The following is a 23,194-nucleotide window of genomic DNA, read 5'->3' as shown; positions in this document are numbered from 1 at the left end:
TACAAGAGCTGGGGTACAGGCCAGAGTGCAGGGGGCGAGGAGAAGATCCCCTCCAGAGACAGAGTGGGGAGCAGAACAGGCTACTGAAATACTGCTGAGGGGAGCAGCGGGAGACAGGAGAGGTCTGCCGTGCCATGTGGGTCACTCCCTGGCCGAGGAACTGGCGATAGCTTGATAGCACTGAGATTTAATCCTGTGCCACCAGGGAGGCCCTATTGGTCGGTGTTTAAAAAGTTGTTGATTTACTTGGATTTTCTTCCAGGCATAGTTAGGCTCTGGCAGCGGAGTGCAGCAGGTTAAGGTGTGAACCAGAGGCATTTTACACGTGGGGCAAAGGCAGGTTAGACGGAGAGACCCCATGTGTTGTTCCGCAGCCTGCGTTGCTCTGTCCTCCCTGTGCGCGTAGAGGAAGTGGAGGAGCAGATGTGAAACCTGCCTGCCTTTTGAGATTTAAAATTGAGGTGTATGAAGAGTTTAATGTGTGGCTTTTCTGTCTTAACAGAACGGTTGGCTCTTTCTGGACTTGATGTTAATTTACAGGAGACTCGCAGGGAACTCTGCACTGCCAGACCGTCAGGCTGGTGGTTCGGTCCCACCCTGGCCCTGCCTGCGGCAGGCGTGCGGGAGCTCAGCTGGGTGGGGAGCCTGAAGGCCAGCGCAGGGCACTGTCTGCTGGAAGTCGCTCTGCTCGCTCAAGGCAGAGCCCACTTGCTAGTTGCTGTCATTTCCTGCACTGCCCGCCCTCCCGGAGCAGGAACGCTGCTTGTCTTGTGGGGTGGGGTGGGAAGTTGGGGTGGGGGCAGTGCACCTCTCAGGATTTACTTGACGAGAGATCACATTTGATCTTTTCTAGATTTTCTGATTACAACCGGGACCTTGAACCTATGGATCTTACACTAACTTTTTTCTGTTTCTTTTCAGTTCAAGTCAAGGAAAACCTCCATCCTGCTTGTTGCCGTAAGAAACACCTGGTTGTGCGAGCCACCAGTCATGCAGCCGCCGCCCCAGGCAGTCCCCTCAGGCTTGGTGGGGCCCCCTCCCGCCGGGAAGCCTCAGAGCTTGTTCTGGTCTAACAGCCCCTACAGGAGACAGGCGCCCAGCAGCGCCCCGGTGGCGTCCCTCGCCTGCCCGCTGCCACCCGTCACGGACCCCTTTGCGTTTAGCAGGCAGGCGCTCCAGAACCCCTCGCCTGGAGGGCCGTCCAAAAGCAGCCCCCCGATTTTGACAGGCCCGGCCCCATCGCCACTTCTTCAGCGCCCGGGCCCACCCATGACGCAGGCCAGCGCCGGGGAGCGTGCCCAGACGCAGCCCGGGCCAGGGGCCGGCCCCTTCCACAGCTGCTTGGCCCCTGGGCCCGAGATGAACCAGAGCACCGAGGTTGCGCCCGGCTCGGAAGCTGAAGTTCAGGCTCTGCCACATCTTCCTCAGTACATTCCGGGAGCGGGGGCTGGTGGTCCTCTGGGGGGCCATCCCCCCGGGGGCGTGCCTGGGCCCGACGGACCCCTGAGCCGGCCAGCCCCGCACGACGGTACCATGGCACCCGCGGGCTCCACTTTCTTTCCACAACCTCTCCAGCAAGGGCCAGGGCAGTGGGGGCCAGTGCAGGGCGGGCCCCCGCCCTCAGGTCAGCATTACTGGCCCTGCCCCGAGGGATCGGTCCCGAACACGGCGCCCCGGGCCTCTGGCATTCCCCACTTCCCTGCCCCGGCCCTCCCTCGCCAGGGTCCCAGCCACGAGCGCCACAACCCGATGGTGTCGTTGCCAGGACCCTTGGCCGCTGAGGGCGGAGCCGAGGGCGGAGCCGAGGCCGTCTACCTGCACCGGGGGGACCAACCCGCCCCTGGCTTGGAGCCCGAGCTCGCCTTCAGGCAGAAGCCCAGAGCTGGGACCAGCTGGGCAGCGCAGGAGGCGAGGCCTAACCCAGGAGCGAATAAAGAGCAGTTCCTGGCCCCTCTTCCTGGCCATCCCCCCACCCAGGGGAGCGGCCCCGAAAGCCATCTGCACGCCCCCCTTGGGCTAGGGGCCGCCCGGGCCCCGCCAGAGGCAGACTCAGGAGCCCTCTCCATGTTTTTCCAAGGCGGAGAGACAGAAAATGAGGAGAACCTCTCATCTGGAAGAGCAGGCTCAGCGGGGCCGCCTGACCCGGACGCCTTCTCCCCCAGCACTGGGCCCGGCCACCCCCCAGCTCACGCCCCTCCCAGGGGCTCCGGCAGCGAGGCCGCGCCACAGGGAAGGCAAGTGCAGCCTTTCCTCCCGTGGGCAGCGGGCACCCCGCGAGAGCAGCAGGCCAGTGCAGGCGCTGCCGTGGACCCGCGGGCGGGGGCCGGGCCTCCCGGGGCCAGCCCTGCGCAGTTTGAGAACATGGAGAACCTGGAATTTGTGCAGAACCAGGAAGTCCTGCCAAGTGAGCCCCTCGGTTTGGACCTTTCCCCCAGCGATCAGCTCAGATACGGGCCAGCTGCCCCCCGGCTCGGTGCAGGGGGCCTCGCAGCAGGCAGGGGCCCCAACCTAGAGGCCCCGGACCCAGGGCCTGGCCCCCCGCGGTCTGAGAGCGGCTCATCCAGCTACGGCAGGAGCCGCGGGAGCCTTCCTGGCATGGCCAGACCCCAGGACCTGGGGGGCACCTTCATTCAGCAGGAAGTCGGGAGGCCTGAGGAGGAGGCCTTGGGGGGGTTCTTCCAGCAGATCGATTCCTCTCCTCTCGGAGGCGAGGCGGAGGAGACCGCTATGAGCCAGAACCGCCGGGGCACCCTTTCTCAGCCCTCAACCCCAAGCCCCCCAAAACCCACAGGGGTGTTTCAGACAAGTGCAAATAGTTCTTTTGAGCCAGTGAAATCCCACTTAGTTGGGGTGAAACCCGTCGAGGCAGACCGCGCCAACGTGGTGGGGGAGGTGAGGGGCGCCCATGCCCACCAGAGGCAGCACAGAGCGGACGCTGCTCTCCCCGACTCCTCCCCCGGCAATCTGGAGCAGCCCCCGGACAACATGGAGACCCTCCTCCCACCCACACCGTGCCCTCGGCCCACTCCCGCAGAGGCTGGCCCTGGGCCCCTGCGCACTGGGGGCCTGCCCCTGGACACCCTGCTTCCAGCCCCTGAGAAAAAACCCTCGGCCAGGGCGCAGGGGCCCGTGAAGTGCGAGAGCCCCGCGACGACGCTGTGGGCCCAGAGCGAGCTGCCGGACTTCGGGGGCAACGTGCTCCTTGCCCCTGCTGCTCCTGCGCTTCGCGTGCCTGCCAGGGCCCAGCCCTCTGGAGTGACGCAGCCTCCAGACGGGGGCGCCCCCACTCAGCCGCCCTGCCCGCCAGCTTCCGTGACCCCACTGCAGAGCGGGGAGGCCATCGGTGCTTCTGAGAATCTGGAGAACCCCCCCAAACTGGGAGAGGAGGAGCCCCTCCCACCGCAGGCAAGTTCCGGCCATGCCGGTGTCTTAGCCTCCCCACCCGTGGAGTCTCTGCGCGCCCAGCCCGATCAGAGCTGCAGCCTGGCTCGACCTGTTCCTTTCTCTGTGTCCTCGTCGAGCCCCTCTGAGAAGAGTCGGCCCTGGAAAGAGGCTGTGGCGGGGGAGAAGGCCGCCCTGGGCAGCCGGGCCGGCGGGGGTGACTCTGGAGAAGGCGCGCCTCTGTCTGGGATTCCGTCTGGCTCTCTCCTCTGCTTGCCTCTGTCCAATTCTGCCCAGAGTAACTTTCCCCAAGTCTCTGGTACTTGTGAAATGGTTTCTAGTCAACCTGCCGGTTTGCTGGTTCAGCCGCCATCTCATCCAGCTCCAAGGAACTTGCCTCCAGAAAGCCAAAAGCTTCCCAAGGCAGAGAACATTCTTCCCGAGCTGGTTCACAGGCCTGCTGGGAGCACAGGCGTGGTGGTAGCCCCGCCCGCCAGCAACACCTCGGCGCCTGGCGCGCCGCAGGCCGACCCCTCCGGTACCCGGGAGGAGGCTTCAGGAGGCCCAGACGTCACAGCGCGTAGGAGTCCGGAGAGCCCCGTCAGAATGTGTAGCCCATCCCATCCTGACGGCCCAGCTTCTTGTCAGCACGCCGTGGCCAGCCAGCCTAGGCACTCTGGGCCCAGAGGCCATAACCCAGACCCTTTCTACCAACAGGTGACTAAAGACGCTCAGGACCAGCAGGGCCTAGAGGGCACCCAGCAGGGGCCCCAGGCCACATTCCCAGAATCTTCGAGTGCAGGAAGCCCGCCTGCGCCGGCACAGTCCCTCAGCTCAGCCCAGCCACCAGCGAGTCGGGCCCCGGCCGACTCGGGCCAGCAGCTGCCGCCTCGGCCACCGCGATCCTCCAGCGCGTCGGTGGTGTCCACCAGCTCCAGCCAGGCAGCCGCGCGGTCGGACCAGCCCTGGCCACAGCCGCTGCCTCCCGACTACTACTACTACAGGCCGCTGTATGATGGCTACCAGCCCCCGTACCCCACGCCGTACCCGCCAGACCCTGGCGTGGGGACCCTCTATTACCAGGTGGGTTGCGCTGGGGCATGTGGATGCTGTCCAGGGCCTTTCCTGCTCTGTGCTGCCTGGTGGATCCCGCTGGTTGACCCAGATGCCCCGTGGTCTCGGGGCCTTCAGAATGCCATCCGGCAGCAGGCCCTTCAGAATGCCATCCGGCTGCTCCCACAGCACGGCCAGCTCCTGGGAGCTCACCCCACGTGGCCATGCCTTGGGTGGTACATACCACCTGCGTGGTTTCTCCTTGCGTGGCGCCCCCAGCTCATGTGAAGGAAAAGCCCTTCTTGCCACACCCGTGGGTTCTGCAGGGCCAGGTCCTGCCTGGGCAGACACGGCTGCAAAAGCCAACTTGAGAAGCAGCAGGAAGCCGGCCTTTTACCTCCTCCCTTCAGGATAAGAATGTCCCAGAAGGGACACAAGTGAGGTTTGGGACGCCACCACGTGCACTGCCAAGGTGAAGCTCCGGCTTCTCAGGCGCCGGGAACAGCGGCGGGGCCACCTGCGCCCTCCCGGAGTGCTGGCAGCCGGGGCGGTGCAGGACCTGATGCGTGGGCTCTGCGTGGGGCTGACAGTGCACGGACCCTTCTTCCAGCAGGACGCCTATGGCCTGTGCGAGCCTCGATACAGGCCCTATGACAGCGCGGCGTCCGCCTACGCCCAGCTCTACCGCCACCCTGAGCCGGAGCGGCCCAGCTCCCGCGCCAGCCACTGCTCGGACCAGCCGCCTGCCAGGTGGGCCCTGTGTCCCTCGCGTCACTGAGCGGGGTGCCCCTTGCGGTTGGGGGAGAGTGGGGCTGAAAGAGCCGGGACTGGGCGGTGGGCGTGTTGTGGCCATGTGCGCTGTTTGCGGGCTGGTTTTTCCAAGGGAACTGAGCACCGGGCCGGGCCAGGCTCCTCCCGGATCAGGCCTGTGTCCCATCGCTGAGGGAGACCCACGCACATGCCTCTGGCAGTTTGCTGACCGCGTGTCCAGCACCTGACACTGGCAGCCTTTTACCTGTGCTCAGGCAGGCCAGGCTTGGGTAAGGACGCAGAGCCACCCAGCGCTGCCTTCTGTGCCTGACGGCCCCAGATACCTCTGTCCCGCTGTGCCCGCCTGCACTCACCACGCACGCCTCAGGAGCCGGTCCAGAGCGGGCTTTGGCCGCGCCCTGGCATCAGGCCTGCAGCCGAGTAAGAGTTTAAGCAGCTCAGGCCCGCCCGCTCAGGTGTGTTTCGTAACGGCGCCTGAGAGGGAGCATTTGATTGGGTGGGAGCAGAGCAGGTGTTTCAGAACCCCCAGTGGCAAGGGAAAGGGAGGAGGGCCCTGCTCGCCCATCCGTCCAGTTCTCCCTCTGTCGGCGGGTGAGCGCGGCGCGTGTCAAGGCCGGCGAGTGAGCAGGGCCCGGGGCCCCTGGCCAGCGCCGGGTCAGGTTACACTGGAGAGACTCGTCACCCCTCTGGCCTCGGGTCTGATGTGTCCACACCGGTCTTCGTCTGGCAGCCTGGGAGTGGCCTCCTTCGGGAGCATACGCGCAGGCTCACGCCGGCGGCGGCGCAGCCTGCTCCCTGCTCCCATCCCCGCGCAGACCTTTCCCTTGGGGACCATCTCTGGGCAGTCAGGGAGGGGCATGGCAGCTTTGCGCTGAGTCACGTGGTGTTTCTGGCGCCCCCGAGGGTTCATGCAGTCTTGGCGACTCCCCTCTGAGGCCTCGAAGGCCAGCGGGTGTGAGTGCTGGGACGGGGGCGTGCTCCTTGCACTCAGCGCCCCGCCTCACTCCAGGAGCTCTGTGAGCCAGGTCCCGGGCTCAGGTGAGACACCCCTGCCAGAGCACGAGCAGAGTCACGTTTTCAAAGCCGAGCATCGTCCAAGCTAGCTGTTGGGGACACGTGCCATGACACCCCTCCCAGAGGTCTGAGGCGGGTCCTCAGGCTGCTCGTGCCGCTTCTGGGGCAAGAGGGAGCCCAGCCGTGGTCACAGGTGGTGCCGCCTGGGCTCCCAGGGCCTGACCCACCCTCCCCTCACCACCGCCGTGGTCCGTGCGGGCCTTGGGGCGACAGGGCTGGGTTTTGACGCCTCTGCTGTGTGCCTGCTGGGTGGGCTGCCCCAGAAGCGGGAGCCTGACGTCAGCCTGGACTTTCATAGCGCCCTGCGCTGGGCACAAAGGGCCAGGCCCAGGCCGTGCAGCCTCTGCATGGTTGCTGAAGAGCGGTGCCCGCGCCACCAGGCAGGGGGTGTTCCTAGTCTCGTCTCTGGTCTCCTCTCTGTTCCTCTCTGGATCTCACACGGGTTTTCCACGGCCCGTGCAGCTCCGCCAGGACCCGTTGCTCGGGGTGGGCTGGGTGCAGGCAGGCGCTGACGGCCCGTGTGTCCTGCAGGCGCGAGCACCCTGAGGGCTACTACGCCTCCCAGAGCACCTGGAGCGACTACTACAGCCACTACTACCCCGGCCAGTATGACTACGGAGGTGCGTGCGGGGTGGCGGGGGCGCCTCCTCTTGGTCGGTGTCTCTGTTTCTGTCTGAGGTCTGAAGTAGTTGAAGATAAGGGTGTCGGGCAATGATCACGCGGCCAGTCTTCACGAAGCAGTGCGGGCGCCTGTCACCCGGTGGCTTCCTCCCCTGTGCCCAGGCCCCGCGCTCCAGCTCTAGGGCCGCCCACCGGTGTCCACCGAGGGACGTTTGTGAAGTGAGGCCGTCCTCTGTGGTGGCGCGCCAGCCGCGCCCTCTCGGCAGCCGGTCCCCCAGGTGTCCTGCTGGTCACTGGTGTGTCCATGTTCCCCGAGGCTGCGGCCCCTCGGTTGTCCCTGCCGGCCTGCCGCTGCTCACAGGCCTATTCTCTGTTACGTCTGCGCGATTTTCAAATCCTTGCACACGCTGGCCCAAGACGGTCCATTCAGTTCATTTATGTCATCATCGTGCCTTTCTAAAACGGCCTTTCCATTTTGAGAGTATTTCTAAAAACTTTCCGGACCGCCCTGGAGAGAGGAGACAGACACGACCCGCAGCGTTGACGCGGACGGTTAGAGTCAGGAGCGGGCACCGGTCAGCCAGGGCGTGCTCGGTTGGTTTCTTCTGGTTGCGGGCACGGAGCAGGAACAGCACGGCCGCCAGGCATTAAGGTCACCTACAGGCCAGCCCGCTGGGCCTCCCGCGTCTCACGGCTTAGCACCCAGGGGCACCCTGGCCTGTGGCGAGGGAGCCCTGCCGTGTCCCTGGCTTGGGCCGGCATCCTCCCTGCAGCACGGGACGGAGGGCCGTGGTCCTCTGCCTGTCCTGCCACCCCCTGCTGTCCCGCTTCCAGATCTGGGTCGCTGGGACCGGTACCACTACGGCGCCAGACTCAGAGACCCCCGCGCCTACGACCAGCGGTACTGGTGCGACGCCGAGTACGACCTCTACAGGAGGGAGAGCTACGCCCACGGCGACAGGTGGGTGGCGCCCCCACCTTGGAGCTTACCCTGCCCGGCAGTCAGTGTGGTTCTGGTGGGCCGCGGGTGCCGCGGGGCCTTCGAGAGGGGAGGCTGAGCCTGCCGCCAGCGTTTCCCCCATGGTGGGGGCGCGGCCCGCACGGCGCCGGGCCAGGCTCTTCTCTGTGTCCGGGAGCGGCCCGCCTGCGCCTGGGGAGAGCTTGCGGCCTGTTTCTCCACGGTAAGGTGGAGGGGCGGGCTTGGACCACGGGCTTGGCTCCGGTGGGCCCTGGCTGGGGTCTGAGGAGGAGGGAGCGTGGCCTTCCAGTTTAGAGGAGAGGGAGAGCCGGGACACTGACGGGAGCGTGCGGAGGGGCCTCACCCCGGAGGCCCTCCCATGCGCCTCCTTGCCCCAGGCCTGAAAAGGGCGACGACCACTGGCGGTATGACCCTCGCTTCGCCGGGAGCTTCGACGATGACCCCGAGCCGCGCAGGGACCCCTATGGCGAGGAGGCGGACAGGCGCAGCGTGCACAGCGAGCACTCGGCGCAGAGCCTGCACAGCGCGGCCAGCCTGCACAGCCGCCGCAGCAGCTTCAGCTCGCACTCCCAGCAGGTAGGCGCCACCCGTGGCGGGGCGGACCCGAGTCGCTGCACGCCGCTCACTCCTGGTCGCTGTGTGTCCCTAAGAGCCAGGTTTACAGGAGCCACCACGTGTCGGCCAGCGCCTACGAGGCCCCGGCTCCGCCAGGCTCCTTCCACGGCGATTACCCCTACGGCGCATACAGGGGCAACTTCGGCAGTGCCCAGGGCTTCCCGGAGTACGGCTACGGCGCCGACGCCAACTGGCCTGCCATGGAGCAAGGTGCGCCTCGGAGGTGGCCGCGGGGAGGACGGGGGTGGCCAGCCGCATCCTCTGCTCCCCACATCTGTCCTGGCGGACCGCACGCATCACGAGGGGCTATGCCCTTCCTCTGGCTGCAGCTGGTTAGGCTCTGGGCCTAGAGCCTGCCCCCCCATCCATCCGTCCCCTGTGGCGCTGAGAACAGGCTCACTGCCAAGTTGTAGGGCGGGCCTCCTGCTGTCCCCATGCTGACCACACAGGGCAGTGGTCTTGGGGACAAATGCCCCATTTCCCTGGAAACTCAGGCCAGGCCTTAACTCCCCGGGGACATGTTTGATCAGATGTGCCAAACTTGTGCAAAGCTCTGCAGCATAAACAGCAGGGTCCCCAAAAGCACCCTTTTGGCTGGAGGTCTGCCTGGTGCCAGGTGTCCTGCTCTGTGACCCTGGGTCTGAGGTTGGTGGGTGGAGGCATGTGCAGGCGAGTGCGGCCCCCGGGCAGCCCCCACCTTGCAGGGGCGCTTGGGGCTTCTTGGCGTTAGCAGAGAATGGTCATCTGGGCAGCTCAGCCCCCAGCCGGCTCGCACAGGCGCCACTGTCGGCAGGTGTTCGGCCATGGCTGGCTTCAGGGAATGTCAGCTCCTGGCACTCCCGCCCTCTACTTTCCGCCCTGGAGGGCCCAGCCTTCGCGGCAGTGTGAACCCCGGAGGGCCAGCTCACAGGTTCTCTTCTGCTTGATTTCGCCTCAGTGCCCTCGAGACCAACTTCTCCTGAGAAATTCTCGGTGCCTCACCTCTGCGCCAGATTTGGGCCCGGAGGTCAGCTCATCAAGGTGATCCCCAACCTGCCCTCAGAAGGACAGCCGGCACTGGTGGAGGTCCACAGCATGGAGGTACCAGCTCCCGCGCCAGCCTGGGTGGCTCACCCCATGCCTGTGACTCGCGCGGCGCCCTCTGGAGACACAGCCTGGAGCATGGGCTCCTGTGGGCCTCATCTGTAGCTTGTCGATTTTGTTGGGTCTTCGCTCTCCTCCCTGAAGCCGGTTTTATGGGCTGCTTAGGTGTCAGGGTGAATCCACCGTATGTGCCTTTCCCGCATTTGCATTTCTGGTTTTGAGGGGAGGAGCCTGATCACCATCACTACTGGTGGTCTGGCTACTGGACAGAGGGGATCTTGTGCCCGGGTGGGGAGGGGTGGGCAGTGCAGACCCATGGGGCCAGTGGGAGCTGCCCCCACCTGTCCCAGGTAGGGGGCTTGGCTTGGGGGGAGAAGTGGATCTCACCTGCAAAGTCAAGTCTGGCAGTGTCTGCGGGAGACACACCTGCCTGCATTCCCAAGTGAGCGCCTCTGCCAGCTGAGCACCCTGTCTCTCCCCAGACGCTGCTGCAGCACACGCCGGAGCAGGAGGAGATGCTCGCGTTCCCGGGGCCCCTGGGCCGGTACGTGCCGGGGACACTCTCCCCACACCTGCTGGAAGCCGGGCTGGGCTGCGGACGCCGCTGCGCCCCTCACCGAGTGCGTGTTCTTTTTACAGAGATGACACCCATAAAGTGGATGTTATTAATTTTGCCCAGAATAAAGCTACAAAATGTTTGCAGAACGACAATTTAATTGACAAAGAGTCTGCAAGTCTTCTTTGGAATTTTATTGTTCTCTTATGCAGACAGAACGGGGTAAGTGTCTGTGTCTCCCCAGTGGGGACGCAAGGCCCAGAGAGGGGAGGTCACTCGCCCCAGGCCTCACGGCGTGAGGGTGTGAGCTGGCGGCCGCGGGCCATGGCCGCTGTCTGCTGGAGCGGCCTGTCTCATTTGCCCGCGGTCGTGGGGTCCTCTGTCCGGGAGGGCCGGGCGGCCCGTCCGCAGCTAGTGTGTGGGTAGCAGCGCTCCTGGGGCTCCCTGTGAAGAGTCCCGGCCGCCTCTGCAGCGGGGAGTGGAGGGAGTGTGGCTCAGGGCCCGGGCTGCTGAGTGCAGGCCGCCCAGCCAAGGAGATTCTTTGGGGTCCTCCTCTCCCAGTTGTGGGTGTCTTGCTGCCCTGTGGGCCTGTCCACACGTACTCGAGCCTTTGTACCCCCTCCCGTGCCCCCGACCCTCACAGACCGTGGTGGGAACAGACATCGCTGAGCTGCTGTTACGGGACCACCGGACAGTGTGGCTTCCCGGGAAATCGCCCGATGAGGCCAACCTGATTGACTTCACGAACGAGGCGGTGGAGCAGGTGGAGGAGGAGGAGTCCGGGGAGGCCCAGCTGTCCTTCCTCACCGGCAGTCAGGCGGCCCCCGCCAGCAGCGACGAGAAGGAGACCGAGCGGTTCCGGGAGCTGCTGCTGTATGGCCGCAAGAAGGTAGATTCCCCCTCGCGGCAGGGCGCCCGAGCCTCCCTCAGGGCGGCGGCCGTCTTCTGCTAGATGGCGCCCGCGTTGGAGACGCAGGTTCGGTTCTGGGTCGTGTGACGATCGCACGCGTCTGGAGTGGCCGCCTGGAGCCCGTGCTCGAACAGCATGGCAGGCTGGGGGCTCTGAGCACCCCGGGGCTGCAGCAGGGGTTCAGATAGGCCATGGCTCTTGGTCCTCGTACGGCCTGTGGGGTAAAGCAGCACCGTAACACGCGGGGTTGCTGGGGCACGCCTCTGCGCTTAGCGTGCATCTGCCATGGTTGCGACACATTTGCCTCCTCATCAGAAGTTCTGAGTCAGTTCCACTTTATTTTGTTTTTTTATTTTTAAAGATTGATTTATTTATGCTACAAGAACTGGGGTGTAGGCCAGAGGCACAGGAGGGAGAGGATTCCCCAGAGACAGAGTGGGGAGCAGAACAGTCGGATCTACTGAAACACACTGCTGAGGGGCGCAGCGGGGAGACAGGAGAGGTCTGCTGCGCCATGTGGGTCAGCTCCCCGGCCGGCTGGGGATCGAACACGTGCTGCTGGCTGGTGATAGCTTGATAGCGCCGTCTTTAGCCCCGGTGCCACCAGGGAGGCCCAGACCCAGTTTATTTTGGATAAAGGGGAGGCTGTGTTGATTAGGCTCGCCCTGTGTTGAGAAGGTACTCATGGAGGCCTCTTGGCCGCTTGGAGCTGGCCAGTCCACGTCCGGGGGGGACAGACCATGGTGGTGGATCCTCCGTCTGCCCCTGGCTTTGACTGGAGCTCACTTTGGGTGCTGCAGGGGTGATGACAGTGGGCGCCGCATGACCCCCGGGAGCAGCGTGTCTGGTGTCCCTCAGCCCTGAACACCGAGTGGGTGTGCTGGGGACCCGCGCTTGCTTTTCCTGACCTGAGCTTCCCTCCCTGCCTGGGTGGCGCCGTCGCTTCTGCTGACTCGGCCTCTGGGCCTTTGCCTTCCGTAACTGTGAACTCGCTTTGCAGGACGCGTTAGAGTCTGCGATGAAGAACGCTTTGTGGGGTCACGCTTTGTTACTTGCAAGCAAGATGGATAGCCGGACCCACGCCAGAGTCATGACCAGGTGCGCTGCCGTCCTCGGCCACAAGCACCCCTGTGGCTGGTCGGGAACGCAGGCGGCTGTTGGCTCTGCGGCTTCCTCCCGGGCTCGTGCTGCTGAGGCCCAACAGATGCCCTGTCACTGCACCATGTTGGCTGCCACCTCCGGGCCCTCAGGCTCCGCTCTGCTCACCTCAAGAGCGCCTGTGCGCCTTGCCAAGGTCTTGCGTTGAGTTTGTTAAAGGGGCTGAGATCAGACGGACTTGTTTTGTTTTCCTTTTTGTTTGTCTTTTAAACCAGAGGCAAAGCTTTTCCTCCTTGTGTCCGCCTAGGTTCGCCAACAGCCTTCCAATCAACGACCCGCTACAGACCGTGTACCAGCTGATGTCGGGCCGGATGCCAGCCGCCTCCACGGTCAGCGGGCTGCGGGGTGGGGGGCCTAGGGGTGGAGGCCGCGGGGCTGAGGGCTCACTTGGTCCTGCTCTCCCTGGCGCAGTGCTGTGGCGACGAGAAGTGGGGGGACTGGAGGCCGCATCTCGCTATGGTTTTGTCCAACCTGAGCAACAACGTGGACGTGGAATCCAGGACCATGGCCACGATGGGGGACACCCTAGGTAGGCCCGCACAGGCACAAGCCGGGCGCGGAGCATGAGCTGCTGGGGTGCCCTGGCTCGCGGCGTCTCTGTCGTGCTCTGGTCCCTGTGACCAGGACTTGCCTGTGTTTGCCTCCTCAGCTTCGAGAGGGCTCCTGGAAGCTGCTCACTTTTGCTACCTCATGGCCCAGGTTGGATTTGGGGTTTATACAAAGAAAACCACAAAACTCGTCTTAATTGGCTCAAATCACAGGTGAGGAGTCTAGCGGACCTGGCGGTGGCGCTTCCTGCAGGAGGGTGACGCACGCCCCCCTGCGCTCACCGGCTGGGCGCGCCTCCTGGCAGCCTGGCTGCTTTTGTGTGGCCTGACCCACGTCACGTCACAGAGACGCTTTCTCGACAGTTTGCCCTTCCTGAAGTTTGCGACCAATGAAGCCATTCAGAGGACAGAAGCCTACGAGTACGCACAGTCCCTTGGGGCCCAGACCTGCCCCCTACCCAACTTCCAGGTGAGGCTGCCCGTGCTGCCTGGACGGGCCCCCAGCGCCTGCGGAAGCTTGGGGCTCTGACCCCACATGTGAAAACAGGAAGGTGTCTGGAGTCTCGGGGGCTCATTTGATCTCTGATGCTTGGGAGCTGAAGCTTGAATTGGAGATTGTGCATTTGGGTTCTTAACGTTTTTTGTTTTTTAACATGTATTTTATTTATGCACACAAGAACTGGGGTGCAGGCCAGAAGTGAGGAGGGGTGAGAGGACTCATCAGAGACAGAGTGGGGAGCAGAACAGGCAGACTGACGAAATCCACTGCTGAGGGGAGCAGCGGGGAGACAGGAGAGTCTGCTGTGCCCTGGGGGTCAGCTCCCTGGCGGGGGATGGAGCTCGTGCAGCAGAGGCTGCGGATGGCTTCTTGGTGCTCACACTAAACCTCTTGTGCCACCAGGGAGGCTCCCGATTCTAAATGTTTTAAATCTGAAAACTTGGAGTGTCTGGTTTCAAGCACTTGCATGTCAGCTGTTTTGGTGCCGTGGAGTGAGCGGGACAGGCGTGCAGGCTGCTGCCCATCCAGTCTGAGGGCTGCGTCCACATGGCAGCCCCCAGCGCCCTGTGACCCATGACATGGCGGTGCGCTCTGCCAGCGCACTGAGGGAACCCCACTGACAGTGCCTACTCAGGGCACCCCTGCAGGTCCCCGCGTGTACAGGGGGATGGGAGGCTGGGGGCAGTGTGGTCGCTGAGCCTGGAGCCTGCAGTCATGGGCCTAGTGGTCCTGTTGCAGGTGTCGGCCAAGGAAGGTGAGCTGCTCAGAAGTTTTGCTCAGCTCTGAAAAACTCAGGATGGGGGCAGGTGTGGAGGGACAGGCATGAGCCACAGTGCCCGCAGAAGCTCCGCTTGAGGGGGTGGTGGCAACGCTGGGAGTTGGGAGAGCCCTGCCTGACCCGCTCGCTGGCCACCACAGGTATTCAAGTTCATCTACTCTTGCCGCCTGGCCGAGATGGGGCTCGCCACGCAAGCCTTCCACTACTGCGAGGTCATCGCCGAGAGCATCCTGGCCCAGCCCCACATCCACTCCCCGGTGCTCATCAGCCAGCTGGTTCAGGTACCGCCGCCCCTCCCCATGCTGGTGAGCCTGGGGTGAGCCGTGCAGGCTTTGCGCTCACCCTGGGAGCTCTTTGGACAGCCCGCGCCTATGCTGAGGCTGGCCTGAGGCTGCAACCCCAGGGCAACCCCGACTCCTGAGAAGCCTGCCCAGGGGCAGCCCAGCCTGGCACGAGCTGCTGCCCCAGGGCCTGACCGCAGGGGCGCGCAGCCTCGGTTTCCTGCCGAAATGGAGACCACGGGATGGGCCGATGTGACGTGGGCGTCTCCCCCAGGGCGTGTGGGCTCGTGCAGAGCGCAGCCACCGACTTGTCCTTGCCCCGCCCCTCAGCCTGCCTGTATTCTCACCGCTGTCCCTGAGGCCCGCCCACAGCCCCACAGGGTTCTGACTGTGATGTGGCCCGGGTCGGGTGGTGGGAGACGGCGCGCGCAGCCCGAGTGGCCGGGTGCTGCTGGCCGGCGTAGACCGGGCACCGGGGCCTCCCCACGATCCCGCAGCCCTGCCGCCTGTACTCGTCGAGTGCTGGGTATGGGGCTGGGGCCAGGGCTGCTGACCAGGCATTCCTGCCACCTGGCACTGCCCCCTCTGTGCCAGGCATAGGCAGGTCAGGGGTACCCTGCTGTTCCCTGGCGTGAAGGCCTCTGCCACTGCGTGTTTGCAGGTTGCGTCCCAGTTACGTCTCTTCGATCCTCAGCTGAAGGAGAAGCCGGAGGAGGAGTCCTTCTTGGAGCCCGCCTGGTTGGTGCGGCTGCGGCATGTGGACAAGCAGGTCCAGGTGGGCACCCCTCCGTCCCTACTGGGCCAGGCCTTCCCACATGCTCCCCGCCGCGGGGCCCCTCCAAGAGCAGGGCAGTCAGCATCCCCACGCAGGGCAGGCACCTGCTCCATACTGACGCCTTTGCTGTCTGAAGCTGGGAGTGTGGGGTTTTTCTCCTGCAGGAGGGCGCAGTGCTGTGGAGCCAGGACGTGGCCTTCCCCCAGCAGTGCCCCAGCACCCCAAGCTCTGAGCTGGGGCAGTGTGATGGCCCTGCCCTGGCTCAGCCCACCAGCCTGGGCGTGGACAACCCGCTGCTGGCCCCTCCCGTGCAGGGTGTCGAGTGTCTCGCCCCAGGTGTGCGGCTGCTACCTTCAGGTGAGACCCACTCGGTGACGGGGTGGCAGCACCTTCTTGTCTTGCCAGGAGACTGGGGCACCCTGTCCTTCCCTCTGCACTGGCCCACTCGCTCCCTCGGCCAGCATTGCGCCAGTCGCAGCTGTGAACGCCTGTCTGGGTGGGCAGGTGCCCGTCCGCCCCGTGTGGGGGATGGGGGGAGGACCCAGAGCTCTCAGGGGCGCTGCTCAGCACTCCTAGGGCGGTGCGGTGTGTCAGAGCCCAGGCCCCACTCCACAGGTCTGCCCGCCCTGCGGTGTGGCGTGCCTTGGCATCTGCGGTGCTTGCTTTGGTGACTGGCTCTGCTGCCCCGAGAAAGCCAGGCAGGTGACTGCTGAGGAGATGCCACCTGGCATGTCCGTCTTGGTGACCCTACCCTTTCACTCTGCTGTCTCCCTGCAGCCCCACAGGTGCTCCCTGACGGCCAGCCAGCCATCCCCGCCAGGGTGCCAATGTTCCCCGTGCTGCCACCCCCGGGTCCTATTGAGCCAGGGCCTGCACTCGGCTTTTCAGAGCCCTCTGGGCCTGACCTTGCAGCCCTGTACCCTGGGCCCGGCCTGCTGCCTGTTGCCCCACCTCTCCAGGACCTCAGGACCCAGGAGCCAGGTGGGTGTGTGAGAGGCTGCCCGAGAGCAGAGCTGCGCTGGGTCAGTGCTGGGCGAGGCGATGGGTAGAAGAGACTTCGGTTGCTTGAACTTGAAATAAGATACCAGTTGGGTGACTTACCTGGGCGCGGACCAAAAGCTTTAAAGACGTCCCGGCTGAGCGCATTAGTTGTGTCAGTCGTCGTCTTCTCGCCGAGGTGACTTTCCGTCAAGGTGGGAAGGGTGAAAAACCTGTCCAAGGCCTGGTCCGGGAGGTGTGCAGCCCTGACCCTGTCTCCACCTGCCTGCACACAGCCCAGTGTCGAGCCCGCTCGGGGGACCTGTGTCCATGCTTTGGGAGCCCTGGGGGAGCCCACGGCCTAGGGGAGCGGCCCTGGCTGGGCTCACGCGCGTCTCCTCTCCCACAGGGGCAGGGCCTCTAGAGGCGCCCGGCGGGAGCCCGCTGCCAGAGCTCCGGGACGGGGACTGCGGCCAAAGTCTTGCTGACCTGGTACTGCCCCCCTTTTACTTAGAGCTGTGTTTTCCCTAAACCTCTCCAAGTGGGTACCCGGGGTCCTCGTCCTTGGTCGTAAGTAGAGGCAACGCCTGGGGTAGCCATTCAGAGGGCTTCTCAGAGAGGGCTCTTGTGAAAGTCCGTGAGGGGGCTTGTAATGAGGCCCGTGGGGGAGGCGACTGGACAGAGCCCGCTCCCGCCCTCCAGAACCTGCAGCGCTCGCTGGTTTCGGAGATGCGTGTTGTGAGACAAGTTTCGTGTCGATGGCTCCTCTCGGCTCTGACCCTGCTGAGAGGGAGGACCCGGCACTGCTCTGCAGGCCAGAACCTTCTCTGGAGGCGCTCAGCTCTGGAGGAGCTGGCAGCGCGGTGTCCGTCTGTTAAACTCGAGCTGTGCATTCCACTTAAAATGTGCTGCTGTTCCTGGGAAAGCAGAAGTGGGAGTTTCACTGACCCAGGGTTAGATGTTCTATTAAAGCAGTTTTACCTTTAAACGCCCACTATCCGCCTCTGACCTTGGCGCATACTCCAGCCTGGTAATTCCCATGACCCTCAGAACCCAAGCTGCCCTTGGTGATGCTGTCCATTGACCCTTCCTGCGGTCAGGCGGGCATGCGAGGGGCCCGGCTCCCCTGACACTGCTGTGGGCTGGCTTCCCTGGCGGCTCCAGGGCCTCTGGGGGGCGGCCCCCCTCTCCTGGCATTGTACAAGGAGCCCTAGGTGAGCTGCCTCCCATGTTGCCTTGGGACAGGGCCCCTCTGGGGTGTTGCCGGACTCTGAGGCCCCCATGGCGTGGGAGCCGCCCCCGCAACCCCCAACACCTGCTCCCGACTTGAAGAGAGCCGGGTCATCGGCGGCCAAAAAGGAGACCAAGGAGCCTAAGAAGGTAAGTCTCCCAGCTGCAGAGGGACAGGGCTCACTCACACATCCCACGGCCCCAAGTTCCCCTCCACGTGTGTGCACGGTGAGCTTGCGTGGCGAGGGCGCCCCGGCCCCACCCGGACCTGCCCACATGCTGACTGACTCTGGCTGCCCTGGAGCTTCCTGTGCAGGAGGCCGCTCTCCTCCGTGATGCGCGCCTGGGCTTGGTCATGGGGACGCTCCTGCGTGCGGCCCTGGAGTGTCCGGTGGCAGAGCCTTCTGTGTGTGTGCCCGGTCAGGACCGCAGGCCGTGGCCGTAGGTGGGGCCGCCTACCCGGCACTGGTGGCCTCCAAGGCCGGGGCCGGCCGCCCTCTTTTCAGCCCTTCGCTGCTTGGATGCGTGGCTGGGCGTGGCGGGCTGCGTGGCTGGCACCCTCCGTCCTCCGGGTGGTGCCGGCTTGGGGCTCCGTTTCAGCCGGGGCGCCGGGTGCTGGTGGGAGCTCCATGTGGGCACAGCGCCTCTGCGGGGGCGCAGCGCCAGCTTCCTCTCCCAGTCTGGGGGCGTCTTTTGCCAAGAACGCAGTTCTTAAAACCAAGCCCAGCGCTCCCCGTGCCCCTGCACCCTTTCCTGTCAGACGCGCCTGCCTCTGGCCCCAGGCCCCGTCCTGCTGTGGGTGGCTCCCGAGCGGCCCTCAGGAGGCTCTGCCGGTCTCCGTTCCAGAGCAGTGAGCCCTGGTTCTTCTCCCGCTGGCTGTCCGGGAAGAGGAGGACGGAGGCTTACCTGCCCGATGACAAGAACAAGTCGGTGAGTGTCGCTCGCGGGGCCTGAGGACGCCCTGGGCCGCGGGGGGTGCGATGGCGGCGCGGCCCCCGCCCTGAGACTCCGTTCTCCGATCTGGGCAGATCGTCTGGGACGAGAAGAAGAACCGGTGGGTGGACGTCAACGAGCCGGACGAGGAGGTAGCTGGCGGGGCCCCGAGAGGGTGGGGGGGGCGGGGGGCCCCTCTGAGCCGCGTGTCCTCCACAGAAGAGCGCGCCTCCGCCTCCGCCGACCTCGCTTCCCAAGGCCACACAGGCTGCACCCGCCGGCCCGGGAGGGCCCCCCCGGGCCTCTGTGAACATGTTCTCCAGAAAAGCAGGTACTGGGCCGCCCCGGAGGCAGGAGCGCATCGGCAGGTTCCTGCATCCCACCTGGAAGGGGCCGCGTTGGCAAACACCCGGGGCTGCGGGGGCAGCGGACCTGAAGGCTCCCCCTCTCCTAGCTGGAACCAGGGCGCGCTATGTGGACGTCCTGAACCCAGGGGGCACCCGGCGCACTGAGCCAGCTCTTGCTCCCGCGGACTTCTTTGCCCCACTAGCCCCGCTGCCCATCCCAGCTCACCTGCTGGGGCCACAGCCAGGTAGGCCGCGCGTGCCCACCTCCCGCGCCCGGGCTGTGGGGTCCCCTGGGCCCCCCGGGCAGGGACAGCCCCCACAGCGGCCTCTGTCTGCCCTGTCCCTCCACAGATGCGGAGCGCGCACCACCTGCAGACGGAGCTGCTGGGGAAGGGCAGGCGCTGGCCAGGGGCCCAGCCCCCCCAGAGCTGACCCCAGAGCCCAAGGTGAGCCAACGCAGCGCGACGGGGAGGGCGTGGCAGAAGGTGCCTGCAAGCCGGCCCGTGGGCACGGGGGCCTTCTGTGCGGAGTCTCTCCCTCCTGTCTTCAGTCGCGAGCCCTGCGTGGTGCTCGTGGCGGCCTCGTATCCTACAGGCGCATGGTCTGCGAGCGTGAAGCGTCCACGTGAAGGGGCACCGTCCCAGGGGGCTCCAAGCTGGGGGACCTGGTTTCTGCCCTGGGTCCCCACTGGTTAGCCCATCAGAGTTTGGGGAAGCCCCGAAGCCCCCGTGAGCCTCAGTTTCTGCTCTGAGACCCAGGCAGTAGCACAGGCCCCAGGCCCCGTGTGCCCCCTGCCAGCGCCTGTGGGTGTGGGGGCTGGAACACCCACAGGCCTTCCTGCCAGGACTCCTCGGGCAGGCCTGGCATGGAGGCTGGTCTGCACCTCCTCCTCCCCTTCTCGGCAGGTCCCAGGCCCTACAGCAGTGCTCCCTGGCTCTCTGGACGGCAACTCGGGAGGAGAGGTGAGGCGCGGGGCCTGGCACTGGTCCTTGGACAGGTGCCTGTGAGCTGGGAGCAGTGGTTTCCGTGCGCGGTGCGCTCCAGGGCGGACGCGTGGCCCGCTTGTTCTGCACAGTTGGAAGCTCACACTGCAGGGGGCTTGAGCTGGAGTTGCGGCCGAGTCCTCCCTCAGCTCGGCCAGGAATCCTGGGGTCCTTGGGCGTTCACGGTGGGCGGGCGCGCGCGAGGTCTGGGTGGGCCTCCCCGGCTCACGTTAACACCGTCCACGCAAGTAGGGTTTGGATCCTTCGGGCTCCTCCCCCCGAGTCAGGTGGACACAGTGGCCTCAGGAGTGCAGTGGGCAGGCTGGCGGCTTGGGTAGCGGCGCGCATGCTGACCGTCCGTCTGTCCTGTGTGTTCTTGCTGTCTCGTAGCTTTCGCGCTGTAGTTCAATGAGCTCGTTGTCGCGTGAAGTCAGCCAGCATCTCGCTCAGGTACTGCGGCTGGCGGCACGCTGGGCCTGGCGCGGGCGCTTGCCTCCCTGCGGAGCGCGGCCTGCTGCCCGCTGCTGACCCACCGACCCGTGACTCAGGCGCCTTTCTCTAGCTGCACTGCTAGGGGCGCTCCCCAGCCAGGGCGATGCCCGCGCTGACCCCAGAGCGCGGCAGGGAGCGGTGCTGCTGCCAGCGCGCCCTCCCCTGGAGCCCCTACGTGGGCAGCCAGTCGGATCCCCGGCCCAGGGCTACTGAACAGGAGGCTGGCTGGGGTCTGGGCAGGGGCGGAGGCGCCCCCTTGCTGCCGTGGACTCTGCGGCCTAGAGGGCCTCTCAGGCAGGTGCCAAGCACACGGAGCTCATGGCTGACCTCAGGCGGGAGTGGGCACGAGTCCCACCACCGTGGCGTTCGCTGCATGTCCGCACGTCGTCTCTGAAGCATGTGCTCTGCCTGGCGCTTGCAGTTCCACGTTTTCTAGGAACCTTCAGGCCACTGAATCCTGGTCCCGGGACCGTCGGGAGCGTGCTCACTCCGGCCCGGAAGCAGCGCGTGCGCCTGCCCTGGAGCCCACTGCGGGTGGGGCCTTCTAACTTCCTTCTCTGTGGTTCTAGGCTCCCGGTGGCTCCCCTTCCGCAGGCAGCCCCCCCGGGGGAGCAGTGCCCTTCTACAACCCCGCCCAGTTTTCAGCAGTAAGTGCCCGGCCCCCGCCTTCCCCACCTACCTGCGCCCTCCTCCCTGCTGGGCTGCTGCCCTGGGCGCCCTGCGGGGCCTGCTCACTGCTGTGGCTCGCCACACCCTCCCTGCAGGCCAGGAGGGGTCCTTTCCCGTCTGCCCCCGTGTCCGGCCTGTAGTGGGGGACCGGGCGGCCAGCCTGGGGATGCCCATGGGGGATGAGATCAGAGGGGAGGGCTTGTTCACAGTGCAGACCCTGTCGTCACCGCCTGCCAAGACTCCGGGCCAGACCTGCGGCCATACCATCCCTCCCACATCTCGAGTCCCCGCCAGCTCCCCTGCGCTGCGCTGTGGCTTGCGGGCGGCCACCTTCTCTCCCTAGCCCTGCGTTCCCGCTTGACGCCTTCTCCCGTGTCAGTCGGGGCCACTGAGGGGCGGGAGCACGCCCTGTCCACTCCCTGCCTTCTCTGGCGCCCGTGTCCCTCTGCTAGCAGGCTTGGTGACCCCGCCGCCCTCGCTGACCCGCAGGCGCCTTGGGAGAGAAGGCCAGGGTCAGAGCCCAGCGTGCTCAGTCCACTGGGGCTTGTCGAAACAAAGCAAAGGCGCTCACCTGCCTGCTGTGCACGTCCCGATGTGCTGGTCACACAGGTCTGCTGACCTTCCTGGGGGAGCCGGCCGGGGGACGGGCCCGTGGGAGCCAGCGCCTCTCTGTTTCAGGCCTCAGGGAGTGCAAGGACGGGGAGGGCCAGCCAGAGGAAGTACCCGGCACTGAGCTAGGACGGCCCCTGCGCGCGCCCTAGGACCCCGGATTCTCGCTCTCCACCACCGGGTCAGGCCAGGACCCCGCCGCCCCAGGTGGACACAGCGGTGACTCAAGGCGGCCACTGTGCAATTCCCTCCTTTCCACCCCTTTCTGACGTGTCATCAGCTTGAACTGCACAGCCCCAGGATGCTGGGGGACAGGACTCAGCTCAGACCCCTGCCCAGAGGAATGGCCGCTGGGCACAGCGTGCTCCCACTGTGAGGCGAAGCTGGACGCATCTTGGCACAGGGAGAAACGTTTCTCAGGAGCTTGGGCCTCTCAGAACCACGCCCTGGGGTGCCGCTGCTGTGGGCCGAGGCACTGGAGGAGGGTAGCCTTGGCCACTCTGCCGCAGAGGGGGCCCTGCGCCCCCATCCCAGCCCGGGCAGGGGCTGTGGCGCCCACCAAGTGCAGCCTTGCTCGGCAGTGGCCCCCTGGGGCTTGGAGAGCGGCCCTTCCTTTAGCAAAGATGCCTGCAGCTTCTCGAGCATCTGTGGCTTGACCAGGCCCACAGGGCATTTCAGGCCGCTGGGTCGGCCCCCGGGCAGGGGGGCGGGCGCGGTTCCGGGCAACTTGGGTCGGAATGTGACTGTCCAGACTCAGCAGCCGGCCACCCGCCTGCAGGCCTCACTGGTGGCAGCCGGGAGAGTGCGGAGCTCTTGGGGCCGGTGGCCAGCAGCCGGCTGGCCAGGGCTCTTGAAGGGGCGGCGCGTCCTGGGGCCTGGCCTTCCTGCCCACGACCACCTCGGTGGCTCGTGCCCTGCCCGCCAGCCACGTCAGACTGGGGGGGACGCGCCTCCGAGCTTTAAGGCTTTCTCGACTGTTCTTAAAACTTGTGAAATCTAAGCGACTTGAAGGAGAGATGGACGTGCCACCCTTAAGGATCAGCAGGACGCGCCTCCTGCGGGCTCTGCCGGGAGCGGCGGGGTGGGCGCAGGTCCTGCGGCCGGCCTGGCCCCCCGGCCCCCCGGCCCCCTGGCCCGGCGCCGCTGGAAGGAGCCGTGTTTCCCGCCCGCGACTGACCCGCTGACCGGCGCCCTGGCCCGCGCGGGGCCGCGGCCCTCGTGATTCAAGAGCTTCCTCAGGCGGGAGCTGCTATTTTTCCTAAATGCAAATTGTTACACGGCAAATTGTTAAATAAAATATTTTGCGCGCTCAGCCAGCCGGGCCTGCGGCATCGGAGGGGGAGGGGCGGGTCTGCCGGCCCGGGGGGCCCCGGCGCGCGGGGGGGGGGGGGGGGGGGGCGCCGCTCCCCGGGGCCGCGCGGGGTCCTCCGGCCGCCAGGGGCCGCTGCGGGCCGGGCCGGGCCGGGCCGAGGCGCCCCGCGCGCCGGTTGCCCGGGAACCGCGCAGAGGCCGCGCCGGGCGGGAGACGCGGGCGCCGCGAGGTGGGGCCCGCGGGCCGGGCGGGGGACCCCGGCGGGCGGGCGGGCCGGCGGGCGGGCGGGGGGGGCCCTGGGGCGGGGGGGCCCCGCGACGGTCGTTGCCTGGGGCCGGGGTCGCGCGCGGCGCCCAGAGGCCGCCTCCCCCGCGGGGCGCCCCGGACCCCGGCTCCCCGCGCCGCGCCCGCCGGGGCCGCCTCGGGGCCGCGCGCCCGGGCATCGCCGGACGCTGAGGCCGCTGTCCTTCCAGGTGGCCGCGGCGCGCCCGGCCTCGGGCTCCGCCATGCGCCGGCCGCGCCGGCCCGACCAGCCCCCGCGCCCCTGACGCGCGCCCGG

The 23,194-nt window shown here is 66.2% G+C and overlaps 1 protein-coding gene across 1 annotated transcript; it reads left to right on the top strand.

Moving 5' to 3' along the window:
- Positions 1-990: 990 nt before the first annotated feature.
- SEC16A (SEC16 homolog A, endoplasmic reticulum export factor) lies at positions 991-23,183 on the top strand (the record flags this gene model as incomplete). Its single annotated transcript, XM_084236278.1, has 30 exons — positions 991-4,464; positions 5,048-5,184; positions 6,811-6,899; positions 7,735-7,861; positions 8,257-8,455; positions 8,530-8,704; positions 9,432-9,574; positions 10,060-10,121; positions 10,217-10,355; positions 10,777-11,022; positions 12,044-12,141; positions 12,449-12,530; positions 12,613-12,730; positions 12,851-12,962; positions 13,113-13,218; positions 14,167-14,307; positions 14,969-15,082; positions 15,247-15,439; positions 15,860-16,069; positions 16,476-16,552; positions 17,306-17,440; positions 18,137-18,220; positions 18,319-18,375; positions 18,443-18,554; positions 18,678-18,815; positions 18,922-19,016; positions 19,476-19,532; positions 19,944-20,003; positions 20,615-20,692; positions 23,109-23,183. 30 exons carry the CDS (start codon positions 991-993, stop codon positions 23,181-23,183), a joined length of 6,933 nt encoding a protein of 2,310 aa, XP_084092404.1.
- Positions 23,184-23,194: the final 11 nt, after the last annotated feature.

Source organism: Talpa europaea (assembly GCF_964194135.1).
Source record: "Talpa europaea genome assembly, chromosome: 7".
Taxonomy (NCBI): Eukaryota; Metazoa; Chordata; class Mammalia; order Eulipotyphla; family Talpidae; genus Talpa; species Talpa europaea.
Note: the sequence above shows the minus strand (reverse complement) of the source record. Positions and strands in the feature narration are given on the sequence as shown.